The sequence below is a fragment of the Musca domestica genome, unplaced genomic scaffold, assembly GCF_030504385.1.
Source record: "Musca domestica strain aabys unplaced genomic scaffold, Musca_domestica.polishedcontigs.V.1.1 121, whole genome shotgun sequence".
In the NCBI taxonomy this organism is placed as follows: Eukaryota; Metazoa; Arthropoda; class Insecta; order Diptera; family Muscidae; genus Musca; species Musca domestica.
Window position 1 is genome coordinate 302501 of NW_026712156.1, and position 27817 is coordinate 330317.

General features: G+C 30.4%; 1 protein-coding gene across 2 annotated transcripts in view; it reads left to right on the forward strand.

The window, feature by feature from the left end:
• Window positions 1-27817, forward strand: part of LOC101900124 (discoidin domain-containing receptor 2) — a 140308-nt gene that overhangs the window by 90298 nt on the left and 22193 nt on the right. For both annotated transcript variants that reach the window (XM_059118340.1, XM_059118341.1), the window contains exons 6-7: window positions 16247-16426; window positions 25667-25806. In XM_059118340.1, the coding sequence (XP_058974323.1) occupies window positions 16247-16426; window positions 25667-25806 (320 nt within the window). The remainder of the gene's footprint in view (window positions 1-16246; window positions 16427-25666; window positions 25807-27817) is intronic.

Consider the following 27817-nt stretch of genomic DNA (forward strand, 5'->3'; position numbering starts at 1 on the left):
GCAAGCAAATAATCGTAATAATTTTATGATGTTGTAAAACGTGCCTAATGTCACAAATATGAAAGGGCCATATAACACCGGCAAATATTACAGCATATGTGGGGTTTTTGGGCAATTTTTTTTTGGATACAGTTTGTCGAGAAAATATTTACAAATATTGTATGAGTTTGCAAAAAAAGAAAAAAAATGACTGTGCATTATTTGAAAAATTTTTTTAAAATAAAAATTTTGAATTATTAAATTAAAAATAAATAAATTAAATTTAAAGTTTAAATAAAGCGAGCCTACCTACGCTTCAATTTTTTTCTGTAAAAAAGTGAAATAAAAATTTTTACAGAAGAAAAGAAATGTGAAATGGGAAACATTTTTTAAAGAAAATAAGTCCAGAATCCTGCTTCAGACCTGTAGTGGGATTTTCTTACACCCCTGGTAAAAAATACCATATTTCTCCACTAATAAACAAACGTTGTTTTTATAAAAGCAACAATAATGGGATTAAGCCTGACTATTTTGCATGACAATAAAATAAATAAAAAATATATAATCAAAACATATAATGGGTTGGAGAATCCGACTACTGGTATTAAAAAATGAGTCAAATATTTCTAAAAAATTGGCGTAAGAAAAAATACCAGTTGTTATTTTCTGTTCTCTTATAAAGATGGATATGCAAATACTTTTATGGTAGACTGTGGTCAAATGATCAAAAATGTCCATTTTTCCACCCGACCCATTCCTGTAGAAATAGAATTTTTCTCTGAATCTAGCAGCTATGTGTAAATATTTTCATGGCACACTGTTCCTTAAGAAAAATACTTGCCCTTGAAACGATAAATGGGTTAAATCACATTTGTCAGAAATTAACATTAGTCCTGTCGTAGCCTTTAATAAAAATTAGCCCATTTCTCTAGAAGAAGCTTTAAAAATTACTCTGAATTATTTCAAGAAAATATTTCATAGGGAACAAATGAGTTAAGTCACATTTTTGAAAAGCGTCAGGAAAAATATAGGTCAAATAATATATCTAAAAAAAAATTATTAAAACCAAAAATAATATATTTTTTATTTTGTGCTAATTTAGATGGATATTCGTGCTTAATATATAAATATTGTGCAAATACTTTTATGGTAGACTGTGGTCTATTCAAAAATTCTCCTTTTTCCATGACTTCAAAGATCTATATTTTCCTGTAGAAATAGAATCAATATTTGAGACTGGCATGGCACACTGTTCCTTAAGAAGAAAATATCTGCCCTTGAATCGACAATTGGGTTAACTCACATTTGTGACAAATTAACTTTAGTCCTGTCCTTGCCCTTAATACAAATTGGTCTAGAAGTTTTAGAAATTACTTTGAAATATTTAAAAAAATATTTTCATGGAGAACAAATGGGTTAAGTCACATATCTGAAATCCCCAGGAATAAAGAAATAGGTCAAATAATATTTCTGAAAAAATATTATTACAAAAAAAAATCATATTTTTTATTTTGCGCTAATTTAGATGGATATTCGTGCTTAAAAATATTGTGCAAATACTTTCATGGTAGACTGTGGTCTATTCAAAAATGCCCCTTTTTCTATGGCTTCAAAAATTAACCATTTCTTGTAGAAATGGAATCAATCTTTGAGACTGGAGGCTGTGAATATATTTTTATTGCACACTGTTCCTTGAGAAAAAAAAATACCTGTCCTTGAAACGACAAATTGGTTAAGTCGCATTTCTGACAAATTCACTTTAGTCCTGTTGTTGCCCTTAAGAAATAATTGGCCCATTTCTCTAGAATTTTTAGAAATTGCTCCGAATTATTTCAAAAAAATATTTTCGTGAAGAACAAATGGGTTAAGTCACATGTCTGAAAAGCCTAAGAAATACAAAAATATAGGTCAAATAATATATTTAAAAAAATTTTATAACCAAAAATATCAGATTTTTTTATTCCGCACATATTTCATGGTAGACAGTGGTCTAATGGAAAAATGTCTCTTTTCCATGAGATAATGATCTATCCTTTTCTAGTGGAATATAATCAATCATTGAAGTTAGTAGCAATGTGTAAATATTTTCATGGCACACTGTTACCTCAAAATAAAAGACCTGCCCTTGAAACGACAAATGGATTAAGTCGCATTTGTGACAAATTAAATTTAGTCCTAATTTTGTCCTTGATTAAAATTGAGCCATTTTCCTAGAAGTTTTAGGTTTTTTCAAAAAATAATTTTCGTTACAAATCAACTTAAGTCATATTGATTACCTCAATTTATAAGGACCCATTTCTGTAGAAATTTTTACAAAATTTTAATTTTTTCCGAAAATATTTTTTTCCTTTTTAAAAAATTCTCACTTAACTCCCTTTGCATTTCACCATCAAATTATGCGCAATATGTGTATGTCCCTTTGGAAAGTATGCATATTAAAAATGTTGGAATACACATCACATGTAGCTCCATAATTTTTTTTCTCGTCGCTCCGCTACTAAATGGAAAACAATGTTAAGGTATTCTGGTTGCTCATTGTTATGGCTTTTTTGTTTTATTTCTTCTTCTTCTTCTTCCTCGCCAGGGTAGTTATTACTTATGTCCTTGCCAAAAAAAGGACATATAAAGACTTATAATGTTTTATTTTTATTATGGTGGGGTGATGGGGAAGAAGCGGGTTGAACAAAAGTGACATTAGACAGACTGTATGAGGACAATAAAAAAATAAAACAGGTCTGGCAACCCATTAGCCAGGGAATGCGTGGAGGGGTGAGAAAGGGGGAGTGGAGAGGGTTTGTTTACCATTTTTATGAAATGGAAATAAAAATTTTTGGGATATTAAGAATTTTATCAAAGAAATAAAAATATGAACACAAAAGTTAATGAAAGAGTGTAATTTAATGGTGATGTTCCCAGGTTTTAGGGAGTTGAATTAGTCAGAATGGAGTTTCACTAAATGGAGGTCCAAAGTCTGTAAAGCAAAGACTTAGCGGGATTAGTTGGGTTGCAAAGCCCAAGATTTAGGGATACCAAAAGAGTTTTATATATTTTTTTTTGAAATTAAACTAAATAAATAAAAAAATAAGTCAAAATATTGCAATGTTTAGGAGTAAAACATACAATATGTAAAATTTTTTTTTTAAATTATTTTTTTTTTAATTAAGTTTTTTAACAAAATATTAAAAAAAAAAATTAAAAAAAAATAATTTTTTCTAAAAATTAAAAAAAAATATTTTTTTCTAAAAAATTTAAAAAAAATTTTTTTCTAAAAAAAATAAAAGAAATATTTTTTTATAAAAAATTTAAAAAAAAATATATTTTTTTTTTCTAAAAAAATTAAAAAATTATATTTTTTTCTAAAAAATTTAAAAAGAATTTTTTTTCTAAAAAATTTAAAAAGAATTTTTTTTTCTAAAAAATTTAAAAAAAAATATTTTTTTTCTAAAAAATTTAAAAAAAATATATATTTTTTTTCTAAAAAATTTAAAAAAATATATTTTTGTTTCTAATAAATTTTAAAAAAATATATATTTTTATCTTAAAAAATTATTTATCCAAAAATGCACCTTGATTTATTTCGCAAATTTTATCCAATTCTCAGAACGCGCACGGTGTTTCAAAATTCGAATTTTTTGTGTAATTAGGATTTTGTTTTGTTCGAGTTTAACCTAACTAAATAAAACACGTAAAAAAGCTGTAAGTTCGACCAGGCCGAACTTTGAATACCCTCCACCAGTTGGAACGAATTTAGAAATTTCAAAAAAAAAAAAATAAATAAATAAATAATAATAATATCCGTTAAAAATTCTGTTGAAATCTTAAAAATATCGAATGTAGCCGTTATATTAAGGTCTATACGACGATGTGGATTACAATATTCAAATGCGAAACTTAAAAAAAACAATCGTTGAATAATGTAGCTTAAATCAACAAAATACCGAATATAGGAAGGTACCATGGGGGCTATACCATAACGTGGTCTTGCACATACAATTTTCTGTCATAGGCTATAGTACCTACTACGAACTTCAAATGCGATATTTGAAACAATTCGGGTGAATAATGTCGCTAAAATCATCAAAATACCGAATATCGGGGGGTACCGTTATATGGGGGCTATACGAAGACTTAGCCGTGCATACAAAATTTTTAGGCATAGGCTGTAGTATCCATTACAAACTTCGAACACGAAATTTGAAACAATTCCCGTAAATAATGTCGCTAAAATCATCAAAATACCGAATATCGGGAGGTACCGTTATATGGGGGCTATACGAAGACTTAGACGTGCATACAAAATGTTTACCGGTATCGTTATATGGGGGCTATACGAAGACTTAGACGTGCATACAAAATTTTTAGGCATAGGCTGTAGTACCCATTACCAACTTCGAATACGAAATTTGAAACAATTTTGGTGAATAATGTCGCCAAATTCACCAAAATACCGAATATCGGGAGGTACGGTTATATGGAGGCTATGCGAAGACTTTCCCGTGCATACAAAATTTTTAGGCATAGGCTGTAGTACCCATAACAAACTTCGAATTCGAAATTTGAAACAATTCTGGTGAATAATGTCGCTAAAATCATCAAAATACCGAATATCGGGAGGTACGGTTATATGGGGGCTATAGCAAAACGTGGACCTACATGGCCCATTTTCAATACCAAAAGTCCTGCCCACATAATATACATTTGAGTAAAATTTTATCTACCTACTTCATTTCGTTCGGAAGCTAGAATGGTTTCTACAGACGGATAGAGGGATAGACGGACAGACGGACGGACATCGCTAAATCGACATAGAATTTAATGCTTATCAAGAATATATATATACTTTTTGGGGTCTTAAATGTATACTTCGAGGTGTTACAAACGGAATGACAAACTTAATATACCTTCCATACTATGGTGGAGGATATAAAAACGATTTTTTCAACATTCTTGGAAACTAAAAAAATAAAAAACAAAAATTTTCCGAATATCCGCTTTTGTTGGGAAAAAAATTTTAATTAAAAAAGTGAATTTTTCAGAATTTTTTTTTTTTTTTTTTAAATTTGGAAAAAATCGCGAATATTATCGCTGGAGGGTGACTAATGTCTTGGGCACGCTGTAGTATCCATTTCGAATTTCAAATACGACATTTCAAACAATTTCGGTGGTTATTGTACTTAAACTTGTCAAAATGCCGAATATAGGCAGGTACTGGTGTATGGAGCCTATACGAAGACCTGGACCTGCATAGACAATTTTCTGTCTTAGGCTTTAGTATTCATTACGCACTTTAAATACCAAATTTGAAACAATTTGGGTGAATAATGTCGCTAAAATCATCAAAATACCGAATATCGGGAGGTACCCTTATATGGGGGCTATGCGAAGACGTTGACCTGCACAGACAATTTTCTGTCTTAGGCTTTAGTATTCATTGCGAACTTCAAATACCAAATTTGAAACAATTCCTGTGAATAATATCGCTAAAATCATAAAAACACCGAATATCGGGAGGGACCCTTACATGGGGCCTATACGAAGACCTGGACCTGCATAGATAATTTTCCGTCACAGGCTGTAGTACCCATTACGCACTTTAAATACCAAATTTTAAACAATTCCGGTGAATAATGTCGCTAAAATCATAAAAATACCGAATATCGGGAGGTACCCTTATATGGGGGCCATACGAAGACGTTGACCTGCACAGACAATTTTCTGTCTTAGGCTTTAGTATTCATTGCGAACTTCAAATACCAAATTTGAAACAATTCGGGTGAATAATCTCGTTAAAATCATCAAAATACCGATTATCGGGAGGTACCGTTCCATGGGGGCTATACCAAGACGTGGAGGTACATGTCCCATTTTTAATACCGAAAGTCCTGCACACAAAATATACATTTGAGTAAAATTTTATCTATCTACTTTATTTCGTTCGGAAGCTAGAATGATTTCCACAGACGGACGGACCTCGCTAAATCGACATAGAATTTTATGCTGATCAAGAATATATCTATACTTTGTGGGGTCTAAAATGTATATTTCGAGGTGTTACAAACGGAATGACAAACTTAATATACCCTCCGTACTATGGTGGAGGGTATAAAAACGATTTTTTTCATTCTCAAAAAATATTCCAAATATCCACTTTTGCTGGGTAAAAATTTAAATTAAAGAAGTGAATTTTTCAGATTTTTTTTTTTCAAAATTTAGAAAAAATCGCGAATATTATCGCGAAAATATTCTGGAGGGTGTATTAAAGCCTTGGTCACACCAACATTTTGCTGGGTAAAAATTTAAATTAAAGAAGTGAATTTTTCAGAATTTTTTTTTTTAAATTTGGAAAAAATCGCGAATATTATCGCGAAAATATTCTGGAGGGTGTATTAAAGCCTTGGGTATGCAAACATATTGGCCGCAGACCTTGGACATTCCAACAGGACTTAGCACCTCACCATTCGCACTCAGCACGCGCTACCCAAGAATGGTTACAAAATGAGGTTCCTCGCTTCATTTCCAGCGCCCCAGCGCATGGCTACCAAAATCTCCGGATACCAATCATGTCTGGAGTATTTTGGAAAGCAAGGTTTGCACTAAAAAATACCAAAGCGTCGATCACCTTAAGCAAGCGCTTCTTCGGGAATGGGCCAAAATACTGCAGAGCAACATTCGGGCAGCGTGTGACAGTTTCATTTGCTGTTTGAAGGCCATAATTCGTGCCAAAGGTGACCAATTCGAACAAATCTAAACTTATTCTAAAATTTGATGCTATTTCCGACATTTTTATTTTTATTCAAAAAATAAAAATAATAAAAAAAATTTAAAAATTGTGGCTTTTGGCTTTTTTGCAGTTTTTTTTCATCTCACCCTGTATGTAGCTTAATTGATTGTTTTATCTAGACTTAATATTTTTTTTTTGGTATGTCTCTATATGTATATGTCGTGATTTAACGCCCCTCTTTTTTGTTCACAAACAATTGGTATTGTTTTCAAAACAATACAACAAGGATATTTTGAAAATAATAGCAACAACAAAAACAACAATGAAACACGCATGTAATTACGATAATTATGTTACAGGCAACCAAACATAGCCACGCCATACATTTGCTCATTAAACACTGGGTATTAGTGTGCAAACACACACACATATAGCCACACACACACACCAAAACCCCATATAATGACAATTACATGGATTTGCTTCTTTGTCTGTCTCTCTGTCTCTCTGGCTGTGTGTGTGTGTGTGTCACACACACACAAACACATCGAGATGATGCTTCTGTTTGTTTACAAACCATACTCTAACATTTATGCCAATGTATGCCACCATTTACATGTAAATGAAAAACTAATAATAAATCCTTTAAAAATGCCACCAACAATACCAGCAGCAACAACAACAACAATGACAATGACAACACCAACAATAACACAATTATATTATACGCCCCCAAATAACAGCGAAATACACAAATAGGTGGTAACGAGCCACACACACAAACGCACATACATGCACATTTACATACCAGGATATAAATTTATTCTGGTGACACACTGAATAATAAAGCCTAAAAGGATATATGTGTTTTGTTGCCGAGAAAATGTTTTAAATTCATTGGTTTTACAAGCTATCAGTACACACTCACACAAACACAAAGCTAAATAGCTGACAAATTATTGTGGATTTTGAAATGTTTGTTTGGAAATTTTTGAAAAGAACATTGAGCGAAAAAAAGTTGGGAGGAAATTGCAGGCATTCAAATAAATAATTTAATTTGAGTTACTAAAGTCCTTAGAAAAAAATTTAAAAAAAAATTTTACAAAAATACACCCAAATTAAAGTTTTGAAAAATTTTAGATAAAAGATCAGATATAAAATAAAAAATAAATAAAAAATAAAAAAAAAAATAAAAAAATTATAAAAAATGCTCCTATATAAAAACGTGGCAACTTTTTGAAAAATGTGTTTAAAATCCAGTATTGAAACTCAGAGTGTACTTAAAGAAAATAATATTAAATTTTTCGTATTAAGGGTCGAATTAATAATTTTAATATTCCGCAAAATATATGAATTAAAAAAAAAAAAAAACTAGAACCTGTTGGCTTGAAGTCCATGAATAAACATTCTTTGACATTTTAAAATTAAGTTTTAATTGTCAATGAATTAAAATTAAAAAAAGTACGGGATAAAAAATCTGAAAGATATCAAAATTCTTAGAAAATAATTAAAAAAAATCTTAAAAAATAGCCCTAAATTCAAGCTTTGGATTTTTTTTTTTTTTGATAATTTTACTTTAAATCCAGCATTGAAGCTCGGAGTGTCCTTAAAGAAAATTATGTTAAATTTTTCGTATTAAGGTTCGAATTAATAATTGTAATATTCCGCAATATATAGGCTGATTGATGAAGCTCAGAGTGTCCTTAAAGCTTGGATAAAGGTCCGAAAGGCCTTGGAAAAAAATAATTGTAAAACCTCTAAAAATCCAACGAGAATATAATTTGAACAAATGCAAGATTTTAAGCCTTAAAGTCAATAAAGAAAATATTTTTCAAATTTCAGAATGGAAACCTTGTGGAAATATTCTTAAAAATCTATTCAGGCTCTTTTAGAATCGAGATCCTTGAAAAAAACCCTCCATTAAAGTTCAGATAGGCCTTGAAAAAAATAATTCTCTCAAAAAAAAAAATACAATGCTAAGTCCTTGTAAAAAATTGTTTTAGACCTTTTTTGTACGTTTAGTTCTCAAAGAGTACTTTATATCTAAAAATTCAATATTTTCATCAACAAAAAAATGTCAACAAAAGCATAGCTTGTCCTGGAAAACATAGTTATAAAAATCCACAATTATCATTGAAAAATATATGCCTAACAAATTATCTCAAAGAAATATTTACAAAAATCGACATTATTCTGGAAAACATATTCAGAAAATATTCATATTTTTGAAAAAAAAGTATTCTGTAATTATCTTAATCGATTATCGATTATCCTGGGGAAATGCTCCTTAAAAACATTTCTTAAAAATCCACGATTATCCTGGGGGAAATGCTCCTTAAAAACATTTCTTAAAAATCCACGATTATCCTGGGGGAAATGCATCTTAAAAATATTTCTTAAAAATCTACTATTATCTTGGGGAAAATGCTCCTTAAAAATATTTCTTGAAAATCCACGATTATCCTCGGGGAAAAGTTCTTTAAAAAGCCACGATTATCCTTGAGGAAATGCTCCTTTAAAATATTTCTTAAAAATCTACGATTATCCTGGGGGAAATTTTCCTTAAAAGTATTTCTTAAAAATCCACGATTATCCTGTGGGAAATGTTCCTTAAAAATATTTCTTAAAAATCCTCGATTATTCTGGGGGAAATGTTCCTTAAAAATCCACGATTATCCTGGGGGAAATGTTCCTTGAAAATATGTCTTAAGAATCCACGATTACCCTATTTTTTAAAAATCCACGATTATCCTTAGGGAAATTTTCCTTTAAAATATTTCTTAAAAATCCACGATCATCCTAGGGGAAATTTTCCTTAAATTTTTTTCTTAAAAATCCTCGATTATTCTATTTCTTAAAAATCCACGATTATCCTGGGGGAAATGTTCCTTAAAAATCCTCGATTATTCTGTTTCTTAAAAATCCACGGTTATGCTGAGAGAAATGTTCCTTAAAAATATTTCTTAAAAATCCACGATAATCCTGGGGGAAATTTTCCTTAAAAGTATTTCTTAAAAATCCATGATTATCCTGTGGGAAATTTTCCTTAAATATATTTCTTAAAAATCCACGATTATCCTGGGGGAAATGTTCCTTGAAAATATGTCTTAAGAATCCACGATTACCCTATTTTTTAAAAATCCACGATTATCCTTAGGGAATTTTTCCTTAAAAATATTTCTTAAAAATTCAAAATTATCCTGGGGGAAATGTTCCTTAAAAATATTTCTTAAAAATACACGATTATATTGTTTCTCAAAAAAAAATCTTAAAAATACACGATTATCCTGTTTATTAAAAAAAATCTTAAAAATTTACGATTATCCTAGGGGAAATTTTTCTTAAAAATATTTCTTAAGAAGTCCACTATTTTCCTGGGGGAAATCTTTTCTAAAAATTCCCAATTATTTTTTTAGAAATATTTTCTTTTAAACTCAGCGAGTATTTGATTGTATATCCTACTATCACAAGTTATTTATAGAAAAAATCTACGACAACCAAAATTACTCGAAAGTCCCCGATGAAGATTCTGCTTTTTCTTGAAATTTATTCAAAATTAATCCAGTCTTAGATAGTCCTTAAAAAATATTTATAAAACCACATGAATGAAAAATCACGTCTTTCCTTTCAAAACGCTTTTTAAAGCTCACGTTTGTCCTGCAGAAAAATCATATTCATAAAGAAGACCTGAGGGAAAATTATAAAAATAAATTAAAACGTCCACAATTACAATTCTGCTAGCCCTACAGAAGTTTTTAAAAAAATCCACGGCTAAAAAATTATTCTTAAAATATTCAGAAAATTTTATATTTATTTTATTTTATTTATTTATTTATTTAATTTTTTTGGAAATATTTAAAAACTTAAAATCATACAACAACATCTCCTCATGTCCCCCTTCACATATATCGATTTCTTCCACTGTACGACATTTTAAAATTTATATTTATGTCAAAGCTGGTATAGTTGTTTTCGTTTTTTAATTTTCTAATAAAATTTCCTACCACATAATTTTCCTAATTGCTGTTATTATATTCAATTTTTTGTTTTAAACAATTTTTCTTTTCATTACAAGTTTTCTCCGCCTCTCTGCCAGTCTCTCCCTCTCTCTCTCTCTCTCAGTAATTACTTTGTAATTTACTAATGTAGTTTGGATTTGTCACTAACACAAACATCTGCATACATTATTAATACATCTCCTACTGCTGCTGCTGACAATGATGATGGTGATGTCCTTTTTGTGGATACTCACTCTCTCACTCTCTCTGTCTGTCCATCTCCTCGATGGAAGTTTGATAGTAGCAATTATTTGTTTGTAATTATTTTGACATCATTAACCAAATCGTATGACATTTCCATAGATGTATTTGTACACATATGACAGTCGGTTTGTCCCCCCCCCATTCACAAATAACATCATACAAATGACAGCCAAGCTCTCTTGTGGTTTTATCATCAGGACAACAACAGCAACAAATAACAGCTACTATCATTATTGTTATTATCATTAATTTGATATCTCTCATGTAATTGTAGTAGATAATTTTACACAAAGTTTGTCAGTTGCCGTGTAAGAGTGTGGCTGTGTGGGTGTGACACTGCAAGTGTGTGTGAGTGTGTGTGTGGTAAACAATTATGGTTTATAATTTAATGAATAATAAAAATGAATAAAATAGAAAATGGTAAATCAATGGGAATTTCTGTGAAACCTTTTGGAAGTTAGATGACATTGTTGGAAATGGGATAACTTTAATTGAGAGAGAGAGAGAGAGAGAGAGAGAGATTAATTACCAGGTGTTGTGCCTGGAGTCTTGGAAGTGACCAAAAGTGGGACAAATTACAAAAGAAAAGCTGCGTTAGGTTTCAAGGATTTGATTTGTGGACAAAGATAGAATAGCATACAGTATTTTCTAAAAAGAACACCTTCAAGAAAACCTTCAGGTCGTCTATAGGAAGACTTGTAGGTATTCTATAAGAAGACCTTCGGTCTTCTATAAAGGCGACCTTCAGGTCCTCTTTAAAAAAAACCTTCAGGTCTTCTATAAGAAGACCTCCAGGTCTTCTATAAAGGAGACCTCCAGGCCTTCTATGAGAAGACCCATAGGCCTTCTATGAGAAGACCCCTATGAGAAGACCCATAGGCCTTCTATGAGAAGACCCATAGGCTATCTATGAAAAGACCCATAGGCCTTCTATGAGAAGACCCATAGGCCTTCTATGAGAAGACCTCCAGGCCTTCTATGAGAAGACCTCCAGGCCTTCTATGAGAAGACCTCCAGGTCTTCTATGAGAAGACCTCCAGGTCTTCTATGAGAAGACATCCAGGTCTTCTATGAGAAGACCTCCAAATCTTCTATGAGAAGACCTTCTGGTCTTCTATGAGAAGACCTTCCATTAGAAGACCTTCTGGACTTCTATGAGCAGACCTTCTGGTCATCTATAAAGAAGACCTTCAGGTCTTTTATAAAGAAGACCTACAGGTCTTCTATGAGAAGTCCTTCTGCTCTTCTGTGAGAAGAGCTTCTGCTCTTCTGTGAGAAGAGCTTCTGCTCTTCTGTGAGAAGAGCTTCTGCTCTTCTGTGAGAAGAGCTTCTGCTCTTCTGTGAGAAGAGCTTCTGCTCTTCTGTGAGAAGAGCATCTGCTCTTCTGTGAGAAGAGCTTCTGCTCTTCTGTGAGAAGAGCTTCTGCTCCTCTGTGAGAAGAGCTTCTGCTCTTCTGTGAGATGGCCTTCTTGTCTTCTATGAGAAGACCTTCTGGTCTTCTATGAGAAAACCTTCTGGTCTTCTGTGAGAAGACCTTCTGGTCTTCTATGAGAAGACCTTCTGGTCTTCTATGAGAAGACCGTCTGGCCTTCTATACGAAGACCTTCTGGTCTTCTATGAGAAGACCTTCTGGTCTTCTATGAGAAGTGCTTCTGCTCTTCTATGAGAAGTGCTTCTGCTCTTCTATGAGAAGTGCTTCTGCTCATCTATGAAAAGAGCTTCTGCTCTTCTATGAGAAGTGCTTCTGCTCTTCTATGAGAAGTGCTTCTGCTCTTCTAGAGGAAGAGCTTCTGCTCCTCTAAAAGAAGAGCTTCTGCTCTTCTATAAGAAGAGCCATAATGAGAAGAGCCATAATGAGAAGAGCCATATGAGAAGACCTTCTGGTTTCTATGAGGAGACCTTCTGGTTTTCTATTAGAAGACCTTCTGGTCTTCTGTTAGAAGACCTTCTGGTCTTCTATGAGAAGACCTTCTGGTCTTCTATTAGAAGACCTTCTGGTCTTCTATGAGAAGATCTTCTGATCTTCTATGAGAGAACCTTCTATTCTTCCAGGTCTTCTATAAGAAGACCTTCTGATTTTAAATATTCTGGTCTGTGGAGTAGGTCCCCCTTCCTCTCGCATATGCAAATAGCTCCCAGGACAATTGCATGCAAAGCATTATAATATGGCGCCATTTAGTTTTATAGCCGCAACAAAATGCTTAGTTGAAGCTTAGCACATGCATGACGGATGAACGGTGGGATGGTATGGTATGATATGACTGGGTGGGAGTTTGATGGATCTTTTCAAAACGACATTGGTGGCAGTTGGGTTGTCTGATTTAATGTCTGCACGCAATATATTACCTGAAAAAAAAATACGAAGTAAAAGAAGACAGGAGTCACGAAATACGTGCATCGTAGAAAAGCTTTGGTTGTTAAAAATGTTTAAATATTTTTGTTGTTGTTTGTTGTTGTTTTTTTTTCAAATATTATAATTAAAAGTATGTGGTGGGAAGAAAGTTGTGGTGTGGGGGGGGTCTCCTACAAACTACAAATGACAATTATGGCCACACACAAAATAGGAGGTCCGCCTATTTCGGATAATTGTTTAGGAGTCATATCGCCCATGTGATATTGTTGTTGGTGTATGTATAATTACCGTTATTATATAGTTGTTGGCCATAGTCTGTCAAACAACGTTTGTATGTCCAACAAATCAAGCATCTGTTCATTAATTTTTCCAGAGAGAGAGAGAGAGAGAAAGGGAGGGAGAGAGGGAGATAACATGGCCCGGTAATTGTAGTTTGTTGTCATTTGTTATTGAATATCCTGTGGCCATTTACTTTTTTAGTTTGTCCTTTTTTGTTTTTGTTTTTTTTTTCTTTTTGGTACGATATTTAGTTGTAGATTTGTCGTTGTTCTGTGGCTTAATTATTTATAATTATTGCTACTGTTGTTGTTGTAGTTTTTCTCCTTCAACCTCCGACTTGTTCAAAAATATTTGTTTGCTGTAATGTTTTCAGCCATGACCAGTGGCAATTATAAGGAAAATTAGACGGCTCGTGGTGATTTTTTTTTCACTAATGACGCATGCCATGGCATAGGGTTTTGTTTGGTTCTCCTCGTTTTGGAACACATGTCGACACAAATTGCACTTAATTGAGGAATAATTAATTTCAGGCTTTATTTTCATCGGGTAGGAGAAAAAAGTTGATTGACCTTCCTGGATGGAGTGTCCTGTAAGGGGAAACATGCGCTTAGGTGACAGAAGATAAGGCGCAATTGTCACTGTCTGCAAGGACGCAATTCAACCTAAATATTTGGGCCAAGTTTTCGATTTTGAGGGATTCAGAGTTCTCAGAAAGTAAAATTTTTAGAATTGCTCTGATTAAATCGTAGATTTTTCCCTATTTTTTCTAGAAAATTACACTTACAGGACGAGATAAAAAAACTGAACCAAAGTCAAACGCCATAATTTTTATTTATTTTTTTTTTTTTGTAAATTTTGCTGGATGACAGCAAAAAGTGTCGGAAATAGCTTCAAATTTTAAAATTAGTTCAGATTTGTTCGAATTGGTCACCTTTGGCGCAATATGGCCTAACTGCCAATGAAAACGTCACACGCTGCTCGAATGTTGCTCTGCGGTATTTTTTTTCGACAAATCGAGATGAGGTGCCAGACGATAAGGCGTAATTGTCACTGTCTGCAAGGACGAAATTCAACCTAAATATTTAGACCAAGTTTTCGATTTGGAGGGATTGAGAGATTCTGGGACAGAAGAGGTCCCGGAATGTTAAATTTTTAGAATTGCTCTGATTAAATTGCCGATTTTTTTCCTATTTCTTCTTGAAAATGACACTTGCAGGGCGAGATAGAAAAAAAAAACTGCAACAAAGTTATTTTTATTTATTTCTATTTTAAATTTTGTTGAATGACAGCAAAAAGTGTCGGAAATAGCTTCAAATTTAAAAATAAGTTCAGATTTGTTCGAATTGGTCACCTTTGTTGCTCTGCGGTTTTTTGGCCCATTCCCGGCGAAGCGCTTGCTTGAGGTGATCGACAAATCGAGATGAGGTACCAGACGTTAAGGCATAATTGTCACTGTCTGGAAGGACGAAATTCAACCTAAGTTTTAGATTTTAAGGGATTGAGAAATTCTGGGACAGAAGAGGTCCCAGAATTTGGTTTGCAGGTTTTTCATCTCACCCCACATAGTTTAAAATTTAAATTAGACCTTGGGTTCTCCTCTGTTTTGTGTCACAAAACTCTATCTGAAGATCAGCTTCAATTTTTTTTAAGTACCGAAAAATTTGGAAAAATCAAAAAATGAAATATTTTTTTTAAAGTTTTGATAAAAAATAAAATAAATGATAGATTTTTAGAATTGGCAAATACTCCCGATTTCCCAGAAATTAATTTATGAATTTTGCCATTTTACATAGAATTTTTCGTATAAGTATTTTGTAAATTTAAAATATTTTCCTCAAAAAAAAAAAAAAAAAAATTAGATAAATAAAATAAATAAATGAAAAAAAGTGAATCATCCATTTTCTCTCCTGTTTTTGGGGGTATTTCATTTCAAATAAAGTTTAATTGAAATTAAATTTTCAAAATGACTTTGAAATATATTAACATCAGCAGCAGCTCATGTTTCTCACTTAACATGGAACCCCTTAAACTAACAAAAAATTTATTTGTCTGCCATTTCCCCTGAGGGTTCAAAGTGAAATGACTAAGAGCCCCAGCAGAGGCAGCAGTGGCGGGCACTTTTTTTGGTAATGTGAGACCACAACAACAAAAACAAAATTGAAACTAAGGATGTACTAAATTAAAGCAAAAAAAAAAACTATAAAAAAGGGATTGAATTGTTTAGAATTACGAGAAATTATTCAAAACTTCAACGAACTTTGAGTTTCAAAAAAAAAAAAAAAAAAAATTAAAATTATTGTCGTCCCTCTGTTTGTCATTTGTCTTTGTCTCTTTGTGTGACAGCGAGACCGAACGTAATGGATAAATTTGAATGTCATAGAACATATGTTCAAATTAGCCAAGTCTCAAATTACCAACACTCAATGCAATTCTAAGGCCTAGCGGCAAGAAGAATCAAAGGCAACGGGGGAAAAAATTAAAACTTCCTTTCAATGCCATTGAGAATTATTGAATCAGGAGGAGGTGGAGGAGCTTCATTTCCTCTTGTATAAATTTAAATTTTAAGCCATGAATATTTATATCTTAAGTATTGTAATTTACATTGTAATTAATTTGTGTTTCTTCTTTCGTTTTTTTTTTTTTTTTTTGCAGAGGGCATTGTTTCCTATAGCATACCCAAGGGCGTTCAACGCGGCATGGAAGTCGATTTGTCGGACAAAACCTATGATGGCACCGAACAGGGTGATCGCTATGTCGATGGCCTGGGCCAATTGGTTGATGGCCAAAAGGGCAAGGATAATTTTCGCACCGATATCCATGGATTTGGCAAAGGTATGTATGGGACTAATTAATGGAAAATATTTTAAAAAAATATTTAGCAATAAATACCAAAAAAATAAATAAATAAATATAAATAAGAATTATAATAATATTTAAAATAAATATAAAATAAAAAATATTGCAATGATAACAGTAATAGAAGCAAAAAATATATAGCTATAAAAACCTAAACAAACAAATATATAAAATAATATTTATATAATAATAATAATAATAATAATAATAATAATAATAATAATAATAAATAATAATAATAATAATAATAATAATAATAAAAATAATAATAATAATAATAATATAATAATAATAATAATAATAATAATAATAATAATAAAATAATAATAATAATAAAAATAATAATAATAATAATAATAATAATAAAAATAATAATAATAATAATAATAATAATATAATAATAATAATAATAATAATAATAATAATAATAACAATAATAAAATAATAAATAATAATAATAATAATAATAATAATAATACTAATAATAAATAATAATAATAATAATAATAATAATAATAATAATAATAAGAATAATAATAATAATAATAATAATAATATAATAATAATAATAATAATAATACAATAATAATACTAATAATAAAAATAAAATAATAATAATAATAAGAATAATAATAATAATAATAATAATAATAATAATAATAATAATAATAATAATAATAATAATAATAATAATAATAATAATAATAATAATAATAATAATAATAATAATAATAATATAATAACAATAATAATACTAATAATAATAAAATAAAAATAATAATAATAATAATAATAATAATAATAATAATAATAATAATAATAATAATAATAATAATAATAATAATAATAATAATAATAATAATAATAATAATAATAATACAAATAATAATAATACAAATAATAATAATAAATAATAATAGTAATAATATATAATAATAATATAATAATAATAATAATAATAATAATAATAATAATAATAATAATAATAATAATAATAATAATATAATAATAATAATAATAATAATAATAAAATAGTAATAACAATAATAATAAAAATAATAATAATAATAATAATAAAAATAATAATAATAATAATAATAATAATAATAATAATAATAATAATACAAATAATAATAATACAAATAATAATAATAATAATAATAATAGTAATAATAATATACTAATAATAATAATAATAATAATAATAATAATAATAATAATAATAATAATAATAATAATAATAATAATAATAATAATAATAATAATAATAATAATAATAATAATAATAATAATAAAAATAGTAATAACAATAATAATAAAAATAATAATAATAATAATAATAAAAATAATAATAATAATAATAATAATAATAATAATAATAATAATAATAATAATAATAAAAATAAAAATAATAATAATAATAACAATAATAATTATAATAATAAAAATAAAAATAATTATTATTTTTATTATTATATATATATATATATATTTTTTTTTTTTTTTTTTTTTTTCTTTTCTTAATATCATTTTAAGCCTTCAGCTTTTATCCTTGCTACCCTATCGCATGCCACAACTTTCAAGGTTTCCTCTCATTTTTCCTCCATTTACAACATTTCCATTGAATTTGTGACAATTTTTCGATTTGAGTTTTTTTTCCCTTTTCTAGCCCTTTTGGCAATTTAGATATTATCTATGGCAATTTTTTTCGCAAATCATGATTTTGCATGTTAAACAGATTTGTTGACTTTGTCCTTGTCACAAAAATGACAAAATGGTAATAAACTTTTTTTTTGCTCTTGCCGTTGTGTTCCTAATTGATATGATTAATGGCATATGATTGTCATGAAAATAAACAGAAAAAGTTTTGGGTTAGTTTATGATAAACAAAAATGTTAAATGTCCCAAAATTAAGGATATAATGCGATATAAAAGCGTATTTTAGTATAGTTTCACATTACATTGGTAATCACAGAATTTAGTGTTATTTTGCGTAGTAATGGATTGGAGAAAATTTGACGATATTCGGAACGATTTGGTACTGAAATATATTTTTGGAAAATTCACAAATTCTATTTATATTTCTAAATATATTTTTTAAGACACCGAGCGAAAAATGTCAATTTGTTAAAAAAAAATACGAAGAAAATTCTGCAGATTGTGAAGGTAGAGCTAAAAAATATATTCAAAATATATAAAGGCCTTAAGAAAGGTTGACCTAAGGACCCGAAGTTTCTTTTGCGTGTTAATTGTGAAATCCATGAAAAAGTTTACCGCGTTGGGCGCCATTTTCTATAGGTAGATTTTTTCGAAGGTTGTCAATTTTGACTTTTCATTCTAGACATGCTGTAGTGCACGTTAGTAGAATTTTATAACAAATAATTTTCTAGAACATTTTAGGAGGCTACGATTCCGTTTGATGGGAATTTTTTAAACATTTTTTGAAAAAGTACCAAAATGACCCCTGAGGGTTAGAAACTTCCACCCAATAATCTTCGGGCCTTTATCTGCAATATCGGCGAAAAAAAACTATATACATACAATATAAGGATTCCAAGGAATCTTAATCCCAAAATTTTCAAAGTTAAAGAGAGAGATAGAGAGAGGAGAGAGAAAGGGTGGGAGGCTTGCCTTCTCTATGCTGGTTAATTTGCTATGCAATTTTTCCAAACGCCGATACACGTGTCTTCTATTTTCGGCTCTACTTTCATAATCTGCTGGATTTTTCCTGAAATTATTTAAAAAATTAAATTTTGTCGCACAGTGTAATTTAGGAATTATATTTATCAAAATCTTTCCCTTAGTACAAAATATCGGGAAAAACTAAAAATTTGAATTTTTTTAAATAATTTTTAAAAAATTAATATAATTATATATCCATTTTATTTTGGAATTATTATCCTTGCAAATCCCTTAAAATTTAAAAATCGGTTCTCATTTTGAATCTTTTCCAAATAAATATCTTTAAAAATAAAATGTAATCTCCTCCTCCCCTCGCCACGTTGTTTTTTTTAATATTTATTTCCCTGCAAATAAATAACCCAGCAAATCAATGTCGAAAAATCCAGACACACATCCAGACTAATTTCTACAGCTCCAACCAGATCGACAACAAGGATACAATTTATCCTTGTTGTATAAATAAGCAAATGACTATTTGGGGGAAAAAAACTTTGATTCCCATGTACTCAGAATATTCAATGAAAACGAATGAAGTAAGTGGCAGCAATTCGGGATAACAACATTGAAATGAAAGGAGTCAAATTGTGGCTGAGAGAGAGAGAGAAGGAGAGTGGGGAAGAAAGAGAGGGCAGCAAAAACTTTTCTACTTAAAATGTAAAGTTTACAATAATTTTTGATTATTGGCACAATGCCAAATGAAATCGATGAAGTTTTGCTCGACAAGTTCTGTGAGGCTTCTCCCCTCCTCTCTCCCTGGTCTTCCTCTCTTGCATTAGTGTTTGCTGGCAAATAAACATTGAACATTCGTTGCTTCCTGTTTGCCATGGGCCTGACCTCATCTTCCTGTGGGAGGGGGGTGGCAGAGGAACCCTTTCCCCAGAGTGCCCAATATAAACTCTGAGGAATACAAAACGAAATGGAAATCATGCTACAAAACTTACACGCATACAACAACAATTTACTTTGCTCTCCTCTCCTCTCCTTACACTCTCGTTTTTTTTTATTTCCTGCTCCATAGGGAAATTTACAAACCACTTTTTTGTTGTAGCTTTTTTGGGGGTGGAGGGGGTAGGCGGAAGTTAGTCGATTTGTATGGTTAGGTAATTCTAGACTGCCGAGGCTATAACCTTCTCGACGCTTGGAAGTTTCTTGCGAATTGAATGCCAGTGTTGCCATAAATTATTTTGGTTTGGCAAAAACAAAGGAGCAGGAGGAGGAAAAAGCAACACCATGCCCACTATTTATGGGATGGCTGTGCAGTCAGACACATGGACATTAAAGCTAAATATTTGCAGCATGTCTGTCGTTTAGCATTTGCTTTATGGATTGTCTGCATGCATATTTGTGGCCCTGTGCGATTCAGCCAAAACAAAAGGAATAATTGAATTGGGGATAGGGAGAGAAGTTTTTTATTTTTTTTCAAAAACCAAAAGAACTTCATTTTGGTTATTGTTCATATTTTGGCTCGATAGGGAACCCAACCAACTCACCCAAACAGTCTTCCGATCCTCCACTAAAAAAGTATTTATAACATTTTTGTCTGTTTGTCAGTGTTTATTGATGAGGAAATTATTTATTTTCCTTTTTCCATTCATTCGTCTGCCCCGGCTTCGCCTTTCCATCTTCTTGTTGGGAAACTTTTTTAATTTCCCCCCAGTTTTTTTTTGTCCGACAACGTAAATATTTTGTGTCTTGATTGTGATTTTGCCAAATAAACAACTGAAATATTATGCGAAAAGTAGACAGATGACAGGGCGTAAAAACATTTGCCAAGGATCCCAAGGACAAAGTATGGAATTAGAAGAAGAACAGGGGGACTATTGGGCTGGTTAGGCATTTTTGTCACATAAATGTCTGTTCATAAAAAAAGGCATAATGGCAGATTTTCGTTAACGCAATGGTAAGGGGTTATTGGTGGAATTGTGAAAATGAGAAGTTCGTTAAAATTTTTAACATTTAAGGCCTTTTTATTTTAAATAAGGGAAATTTAAAATGACAGGCAAGCGGGAAAACGTTTTTGTATTGGAAATAATGACTGATGAGAGATATATTCCCTCTTTTTTCTTTCCTGAGGACCATTCGCGCAAAAAACTGAAGTTCTTTGCCTCAAGATATTTAAAATGATCAGAGAGGTTTCAAATTAAATTTCTACCTCAAATTTTTAAATTTTTAGAATTTTTTTTTCGTTAGCACAATGGTAAGTCGTTATTGGTGGGACACTGAAAATGGGAAATTCGTTAAATTTTTAAATTTTAAGGCCTTGGATGGAAATTTAAGTTTTATTTCAAATCAGGGAGATTTAAAATGATGTAAAAGGAGAAAAGGTTTTTGTGAAGGAAGTACAGAATTAGGAGAGAAATAATCTCTTCATCTTTCCTGAGGATCATTTTCGCAAAAAAATTAAGTTATTTGCCCCAAGATATTTAAATTGACCAAAGAGATTTGATATGAATTTCCAAACTAAAATTTTAAAATTTAAGAAAAAATAATTTAAAGAGCTAAAACAAATTTTTAAGAAAATTAAAATAAATAATCATTACTGATTTTTTAATTTTATTTTGAAGGGATTTAGTATGAGGACCCTCTTTTTTGTAAGAAATGAATGTTTTTTTTTTTTCAAATAATTTATGAATTTGAATTTTTTAATGATGACAGTTATTGAAAATATCTAATATCGGTCAACATTTTAAAGGAATTAGCCACAGTTTCCAACCAAATTAATATTTAATTTAAAATATTCCGGTTTGCGAGAAATGTATACCTCATTGACCAATTTTCTCCAAAAAAAATTAAACAGGTTCATATAGCCACTTATTAGAGCCTATAAACCCTTCGTGAAGAAAATTTTCCACCTTTCAGGTTCTTTACTTCAGTTGGAAAGAGTTTCGAAGACATTTTATTTTATTGATATTTTAGGAGAGAGGAAAAAAAGAGAATATCCATTTATTACTCAGACAAAAGCTTGAGTTTGAAGATACCCATGGCATTTCGAGTATAAAATGTTGAAATATTTAAATTTTATATATATTTATATTTATTTAAAAATTGAAGTAAAATGCCCAAAGTACCCATGTCTCATCGAAACATGGGAGGAAATTTCTGAACATTTTTGAAAAATATTCTTAAAAAAAATCAATTTCGTTCATTGATCCACAAAAAAAAATAATATTCTTGGTTCTTGAAAAAATATTCTTGGTCCTTGTTATTGTTTAAAAAATCAACAAATCTGTAGGTTATTCAAAAAAAAAAACAATTTTTAAGGATTTAAAATTAGCTCTCATATCCAAACATAAATTGAAACTTTTGCCTATTTTTCACAAAATATTCTTAAAAAAATCACGTTGGCCCTTAAAAAATCGTTTATTTGTTCCTTGAAAAAAAATGTCTAAAAATTCCACGCCTCTGTTCGTTCTTCTAAAATACAACGGCACTTGACAATTTTTAAGGATTTGAAAGTCTCTCTCACAATTTTTCTCAAAATGGGTGGTTTTTTTGACTGGATAGAGTTCCAGAATCTACCATCACATTATTTTTTATTTCCTAATAGCATTTCCTTTTATTTTATGGGTAAGCTGAAGGATAATAAGCCTCAATAGGCGAGCGATAGGTCTTCGAGTCCCCATAGGCGAGCTGATGGATAAATGAGTGTCCATAGGTGAGCTGATTGCTCAGGGAGTCCTCAAAGGCGAGAGCTTATAGAACTTTAGCTTTGGCCCTTTTTAAAATTGATCAGTATTCTTTAAAAAAATCAAAATCAAGGCTCTACTGATCCTGAAAATAGTATATACTTTGGTCCTTGGCATCGTCAGTAAATCCTTAATTATTTTTTGTCTCTATTTGGTATTGCATCTCCACGATTATATCCCTTTATGACCTATGAAAAAAAAAAAACTTAAAACTGTCTACTACTACTGTTGGAGCTTTAAAAAAGTAGTCCTCGTAAAATTCTTTAAAAATTTGCTACTTCAGATCCTTAAAAAAAGCTTTCATAAAATACGTGATTACTGATTACAAAATTACTAATCAAATTATCCTTGAAAACAGTCCTTAAAAATCAACGATTTCAAGAATTGAAAAAAATTAAAAATATCCGAAATTACATCTGTATTGGTACTTAAAAAAAAAAAAATGATTGCGGATCAATTGGATTTTTCAAAACAATTTATTAACAGACCTTGTCAAAAAAAGAAACATTAAACCATTATTCCTTCTCGAAAATATAATTAAAATTCCACGCATATTGTCCTTTTCAAATTCCAGAATAAATTGGTCCTACAAAGAATCTACCATTTTTGGTTCTTCGAAAAATCGACCATTTTTCAAAAAAAAAAAAAAAAAAAAAACACGTTCAAAATCCACCATTAATTGTTCCCTGAAAAAAATCCTATTTAATTCCAAATCAATTATTTTTTTTGTCCTTATTTTTTTTTAAATCCATCGATTATTGGTCCTTGGAAAAAAATCCTAAGAAAAGTATACTATTTTTGATCCTTCGAAAAAGATTTTTCTCTTTGGTAAAATTCTGTAAAGAATCCAATGTGATTGGTCCTTAGAAAAAGGCTTTAAAAGTATACGATTTTTGGTCCTTAAAAACACGATTTCTAGTCCTTGAAAAAGAAAACCATAAACAAAAAATCCCTGATTACTGGTCCCAGAAATAAATTCTAAAATAGGGTCTTCCAAAAAAAAAAACATAAAAATCCACGATTATTGGTCCATGAATATTTTGTTTATCATCGAATATTGATTATTTTGTAAAATCCGCGATTATTAATCCCTGAATTTCTAATATCAAGGATCAGTGTTTTTTTTTTTATAAAAATCCACTATTTTTTATGAATTTTTCTCTATTTTTTTTAAAGGATCCTTAAATATATATAGTTTTTAAACCCCCTAGTACTTAATTTTCTCAAAATTAAATAATCCCAATTTTTTTAACATCTACGATTATTTGTCTTTGAATTTCTAATAATAAGGATCATTGATTTTTGTATAATAAAAAAATCCATTATTTTGAAGTCATGAATTTTTCCTCTACTTTTATTTTATTTATTTATTTTTTTGATTGGCTCTTAAAAAATATATATTTTTTAAGCACTCTTCTTTTTAATTTTCCCAAAATTTAATAAATCATTCCACGTCGCCGAACATTGCAAAATATGTTTCGGACAATTTCTAGAAAATTTATTACTTAATAATTAATTTTTTTGGGAGGTCCTTCTTTAACTTTCCCCACAATTTAAGTACAAAACATATTTTTTTTTTAAACACAAAAACAAAACCCTTTCAAAAGGAGGCATGACAGAGAAAGTGGAGGGTGGGGGGACAACTTTAGTTAAAATATTTCAGCAAACAATTACGGCTCTTAACCTGGCCAAGAACCAACCAAAAAATTCATATAATTGCTATATAATGGCAATGCAGTGGCCAAGGCAAGAAATTCGTGGGTATGGGTATGTAAGTGTGTGTGTAACTTAGGTAAATGGTTCAATTTGTCAACCTTATAACTTTTCGGCTATCACTCTCTCTCTCTCACCATTCCCCTTCACCCAAAATGTGGAGACTTAAATAAAAATCACTAAGGACCCCTAGTTGGACGAGAAATTATTAAAGCATAGGTTAGGCCTTGTAGCAAATTGAAAAAGGGGAGGGGGGTTTTGGTAAGCAAAGAAGCTGGTATCAGAAGACGACGAAAAAAGGTTGAAATGTCGCGTTCTTAAGGTAATAATTTTTGTTGGCGCTTTTGTTTTTACCCTCCAACCAAAAAGAACAATAACGACAACAGCATGACAACACTACCAACTGAAGGTTATACGAAATTTCCCCCTCCCCCAGGCCAAGTAGTGCAATGTAAATAATACAAAAACAACAACAACAGCAACAACTATGCTAAAGACATAAATTTTCCTAGACCCAGCTCTAGGGTCACAGAGTAACTTTGGCCTGCCTATGTATGGCTTTCAATACGACATTGTCGTCGTAATAATTTGTGTGCGTGTTGGAGAGTGTACCCGTGTCACCGTGTGTGTATGTGTGCGTGTGTATCACAATTTCTGTGTCGTTTTACAAGGATAAAGGAATTCTTTAAACAATCATCACATATACACACCCACATAGAATGGGGGTATATGTGTGTGCGGGTTTTTTGTATTTTTACTGCTGGTGCGTGTTTTAAATTACTTTAGCCTTTCAAACCCCATTGCATAGGAACACACACACACGCTCACTCCCATAAGCCTTGCTAAAGACATGCTTTATCTGCGTGTGTGTGTAAGTGCGGAATTATTTTGTATATGAAAATAAATAAACAAATAACTCCACAAAACAAAACTACTAAGGTTACCATGGCGCTCCGTCATCGCTAAACTGTTTGGCCAAACTTTCAGCCAAGCTATAGCGGGGGGAGGGGGTTATTTTTCCAACACGTACAGAAAACATGATTCCCAAAAAATGAAATTTATTATTTTTCCAAACTTTTGGCCTTTTTGATATATTTTATTTATTTATTTTTATTTTCTTCTCTTTTTCTTCCAGGTTATGAATGGATTGGCTGGCGCAATGATACAACCGGTCTCATGGGCAAACCTGTTGAAATAGTTTTCGAATTCGATACAGTGCGTAACTTTAGTGCAATTATTTTGCATACCAACAACATGTTCACCAAGGATGTGCAGGTGAGTTGAAATGACAATAAAACCTACTTAAAAAAATAAATAAATAAAATATATTTAAAAAAATACTATTTCTTTGGGTTCAGTGGATTATAAAAACATATGTCTTAATTTCAATGGTTTTGGATACAAACGACATTTCAAGGACCTCCCAAGATTTGCCTCAGGTCCTATAAAAAAAAACACTAAAAAGCTGGAAAATAAGCTCAGTGGACCCTGAAAAAAAAAAATAAAAAATATTCGCTTCAAAAATCTTAAAAATGGTTTGAAAATTATTTTTTTTTTAAATATTTGACGGCGTTAATAATTGTTCTGCGGTCCTTCAAAAAATCATAACCAAAATTTCAATATTCACTTATACCCTTGGTAATCAAAAATATTTAAAAACAAGTTAAAAAATATTAGTTCTTTGAATTTTGGTTTTGGGTTTAATATTCCTTTCAAGGACCTTGTAAGATCTGCCTCAGATCCTAAAAAAAAACACTAAAAAACTGCAATATAAACACAAAAGTCCCTGAAAAAAAATTAACTACTAGTGCTTCAAAAAATATTAAGAACTAATGTTATCCTTAAAAAATATTCCTTGAAAATTTTTTTTTTTTTAAACATTTGAAGAGGTGAATAATTCTTCTGGTCCTGTAAAAAATCGAAATAAAAATTTCACTCTTCACTTCACCTCCAGGTAATCTAAAATATCCAAAAAAAAAAAAAAACGATTTAAAAAGTATCAGTATTTTAGGGTTTAATGATTTTGCATTTAATATTCCTTCCAAGGACCTTTCAAGATTTGCCTCAAGTCCTGTAAAAAACAACACTAAAAAGCTTAAATTTAAGCTCAATGTTCCTTAAAAAAATTACAAACATTTAACTCCTAGTGCCTTAAAAAAATAAAAAAAATTTGATCCTTAAAAAAAATATTTTTTTCCTTCCCAGGACCTTCTAAGTTTTACCTCAGGTCCTATAAAAACACTAAAAAGCTGAAAAAAAAATAAAAATTGAACTCCTTGTCATTCAATAAATTAAAAAAATATATATTTGATCCTTAAAAAAATAGTTTTCAAAAAATATTTGGCGACGTTAATAATTGATCTGTTCTACAAAAATCGAAAATTATCTATTCACTTCACTTCCTTCATAAACCAAAAAACGAATTAAAACTTAGTCTTTCAGGGTTCAATTGTCTATATTTTTACATTTACATTTTTGGGTTCAATGGTTTTGGATTTAATAGTCCTTGCAAGGACCTTGCCTCTAGGTCTATATAAAACATTAAGAGGCTAAAAAAATTAAAATTGTGCCTCAAAAATTGTTAAAAAAATAATTTGATCCTTGAAAAAAATATTTTTTAAATAATATTTGATGGGGTTAATAATTTTTCAGAGGTCCTACAAAAAACCGAAATAGAAATTTCATAATTTACTTCATCGCCAAAATACCGAGTTAAAAAGTATCGGTAAAAGCGATAGGTTTTTGCCCTTTTAGAGAAATATTTACATATTCCAAGTTTGAAAAAATTGCAGACTTGTTTTGCAAGTTCTGACAGATATAAGCATTGAAAATTGTGACCCTTTGTGGGGGATGTTCCAGAAGGGGTATTCCAATATCTATAATCTTCACGAAAAATCTTGTGTGAGTAAAAATATTGAGATTTCCAAAATTTAAAGTCAGTCGGACTCTTTTTTCGCATTTTATGACCTTTTTCTTATTCCCTTTTTGGGGGGGAGGCATAAGAAGGGGTGGGCCAATCTATTCCACCTTCACTCTAGATCTTGTGTTGATAGAAATATTGGGATTTTTTTAAATTTGAAGAGAATTTGATGCTTATTTCATTTATTTAATGAGAGATTTAATTATTCGAACCTTTGACCCTTTGTGGGGGAGGTACCAAAGGGAGTAGTCTGACATATTTTATCTTCACATCAGATCTTGTGTTAATAGAAACATTGGGATTTGTGAAAGTTGATCAGTTCACATTTTATGAAAGTTATAATAATTCAAAATTTCGAACTGTTGT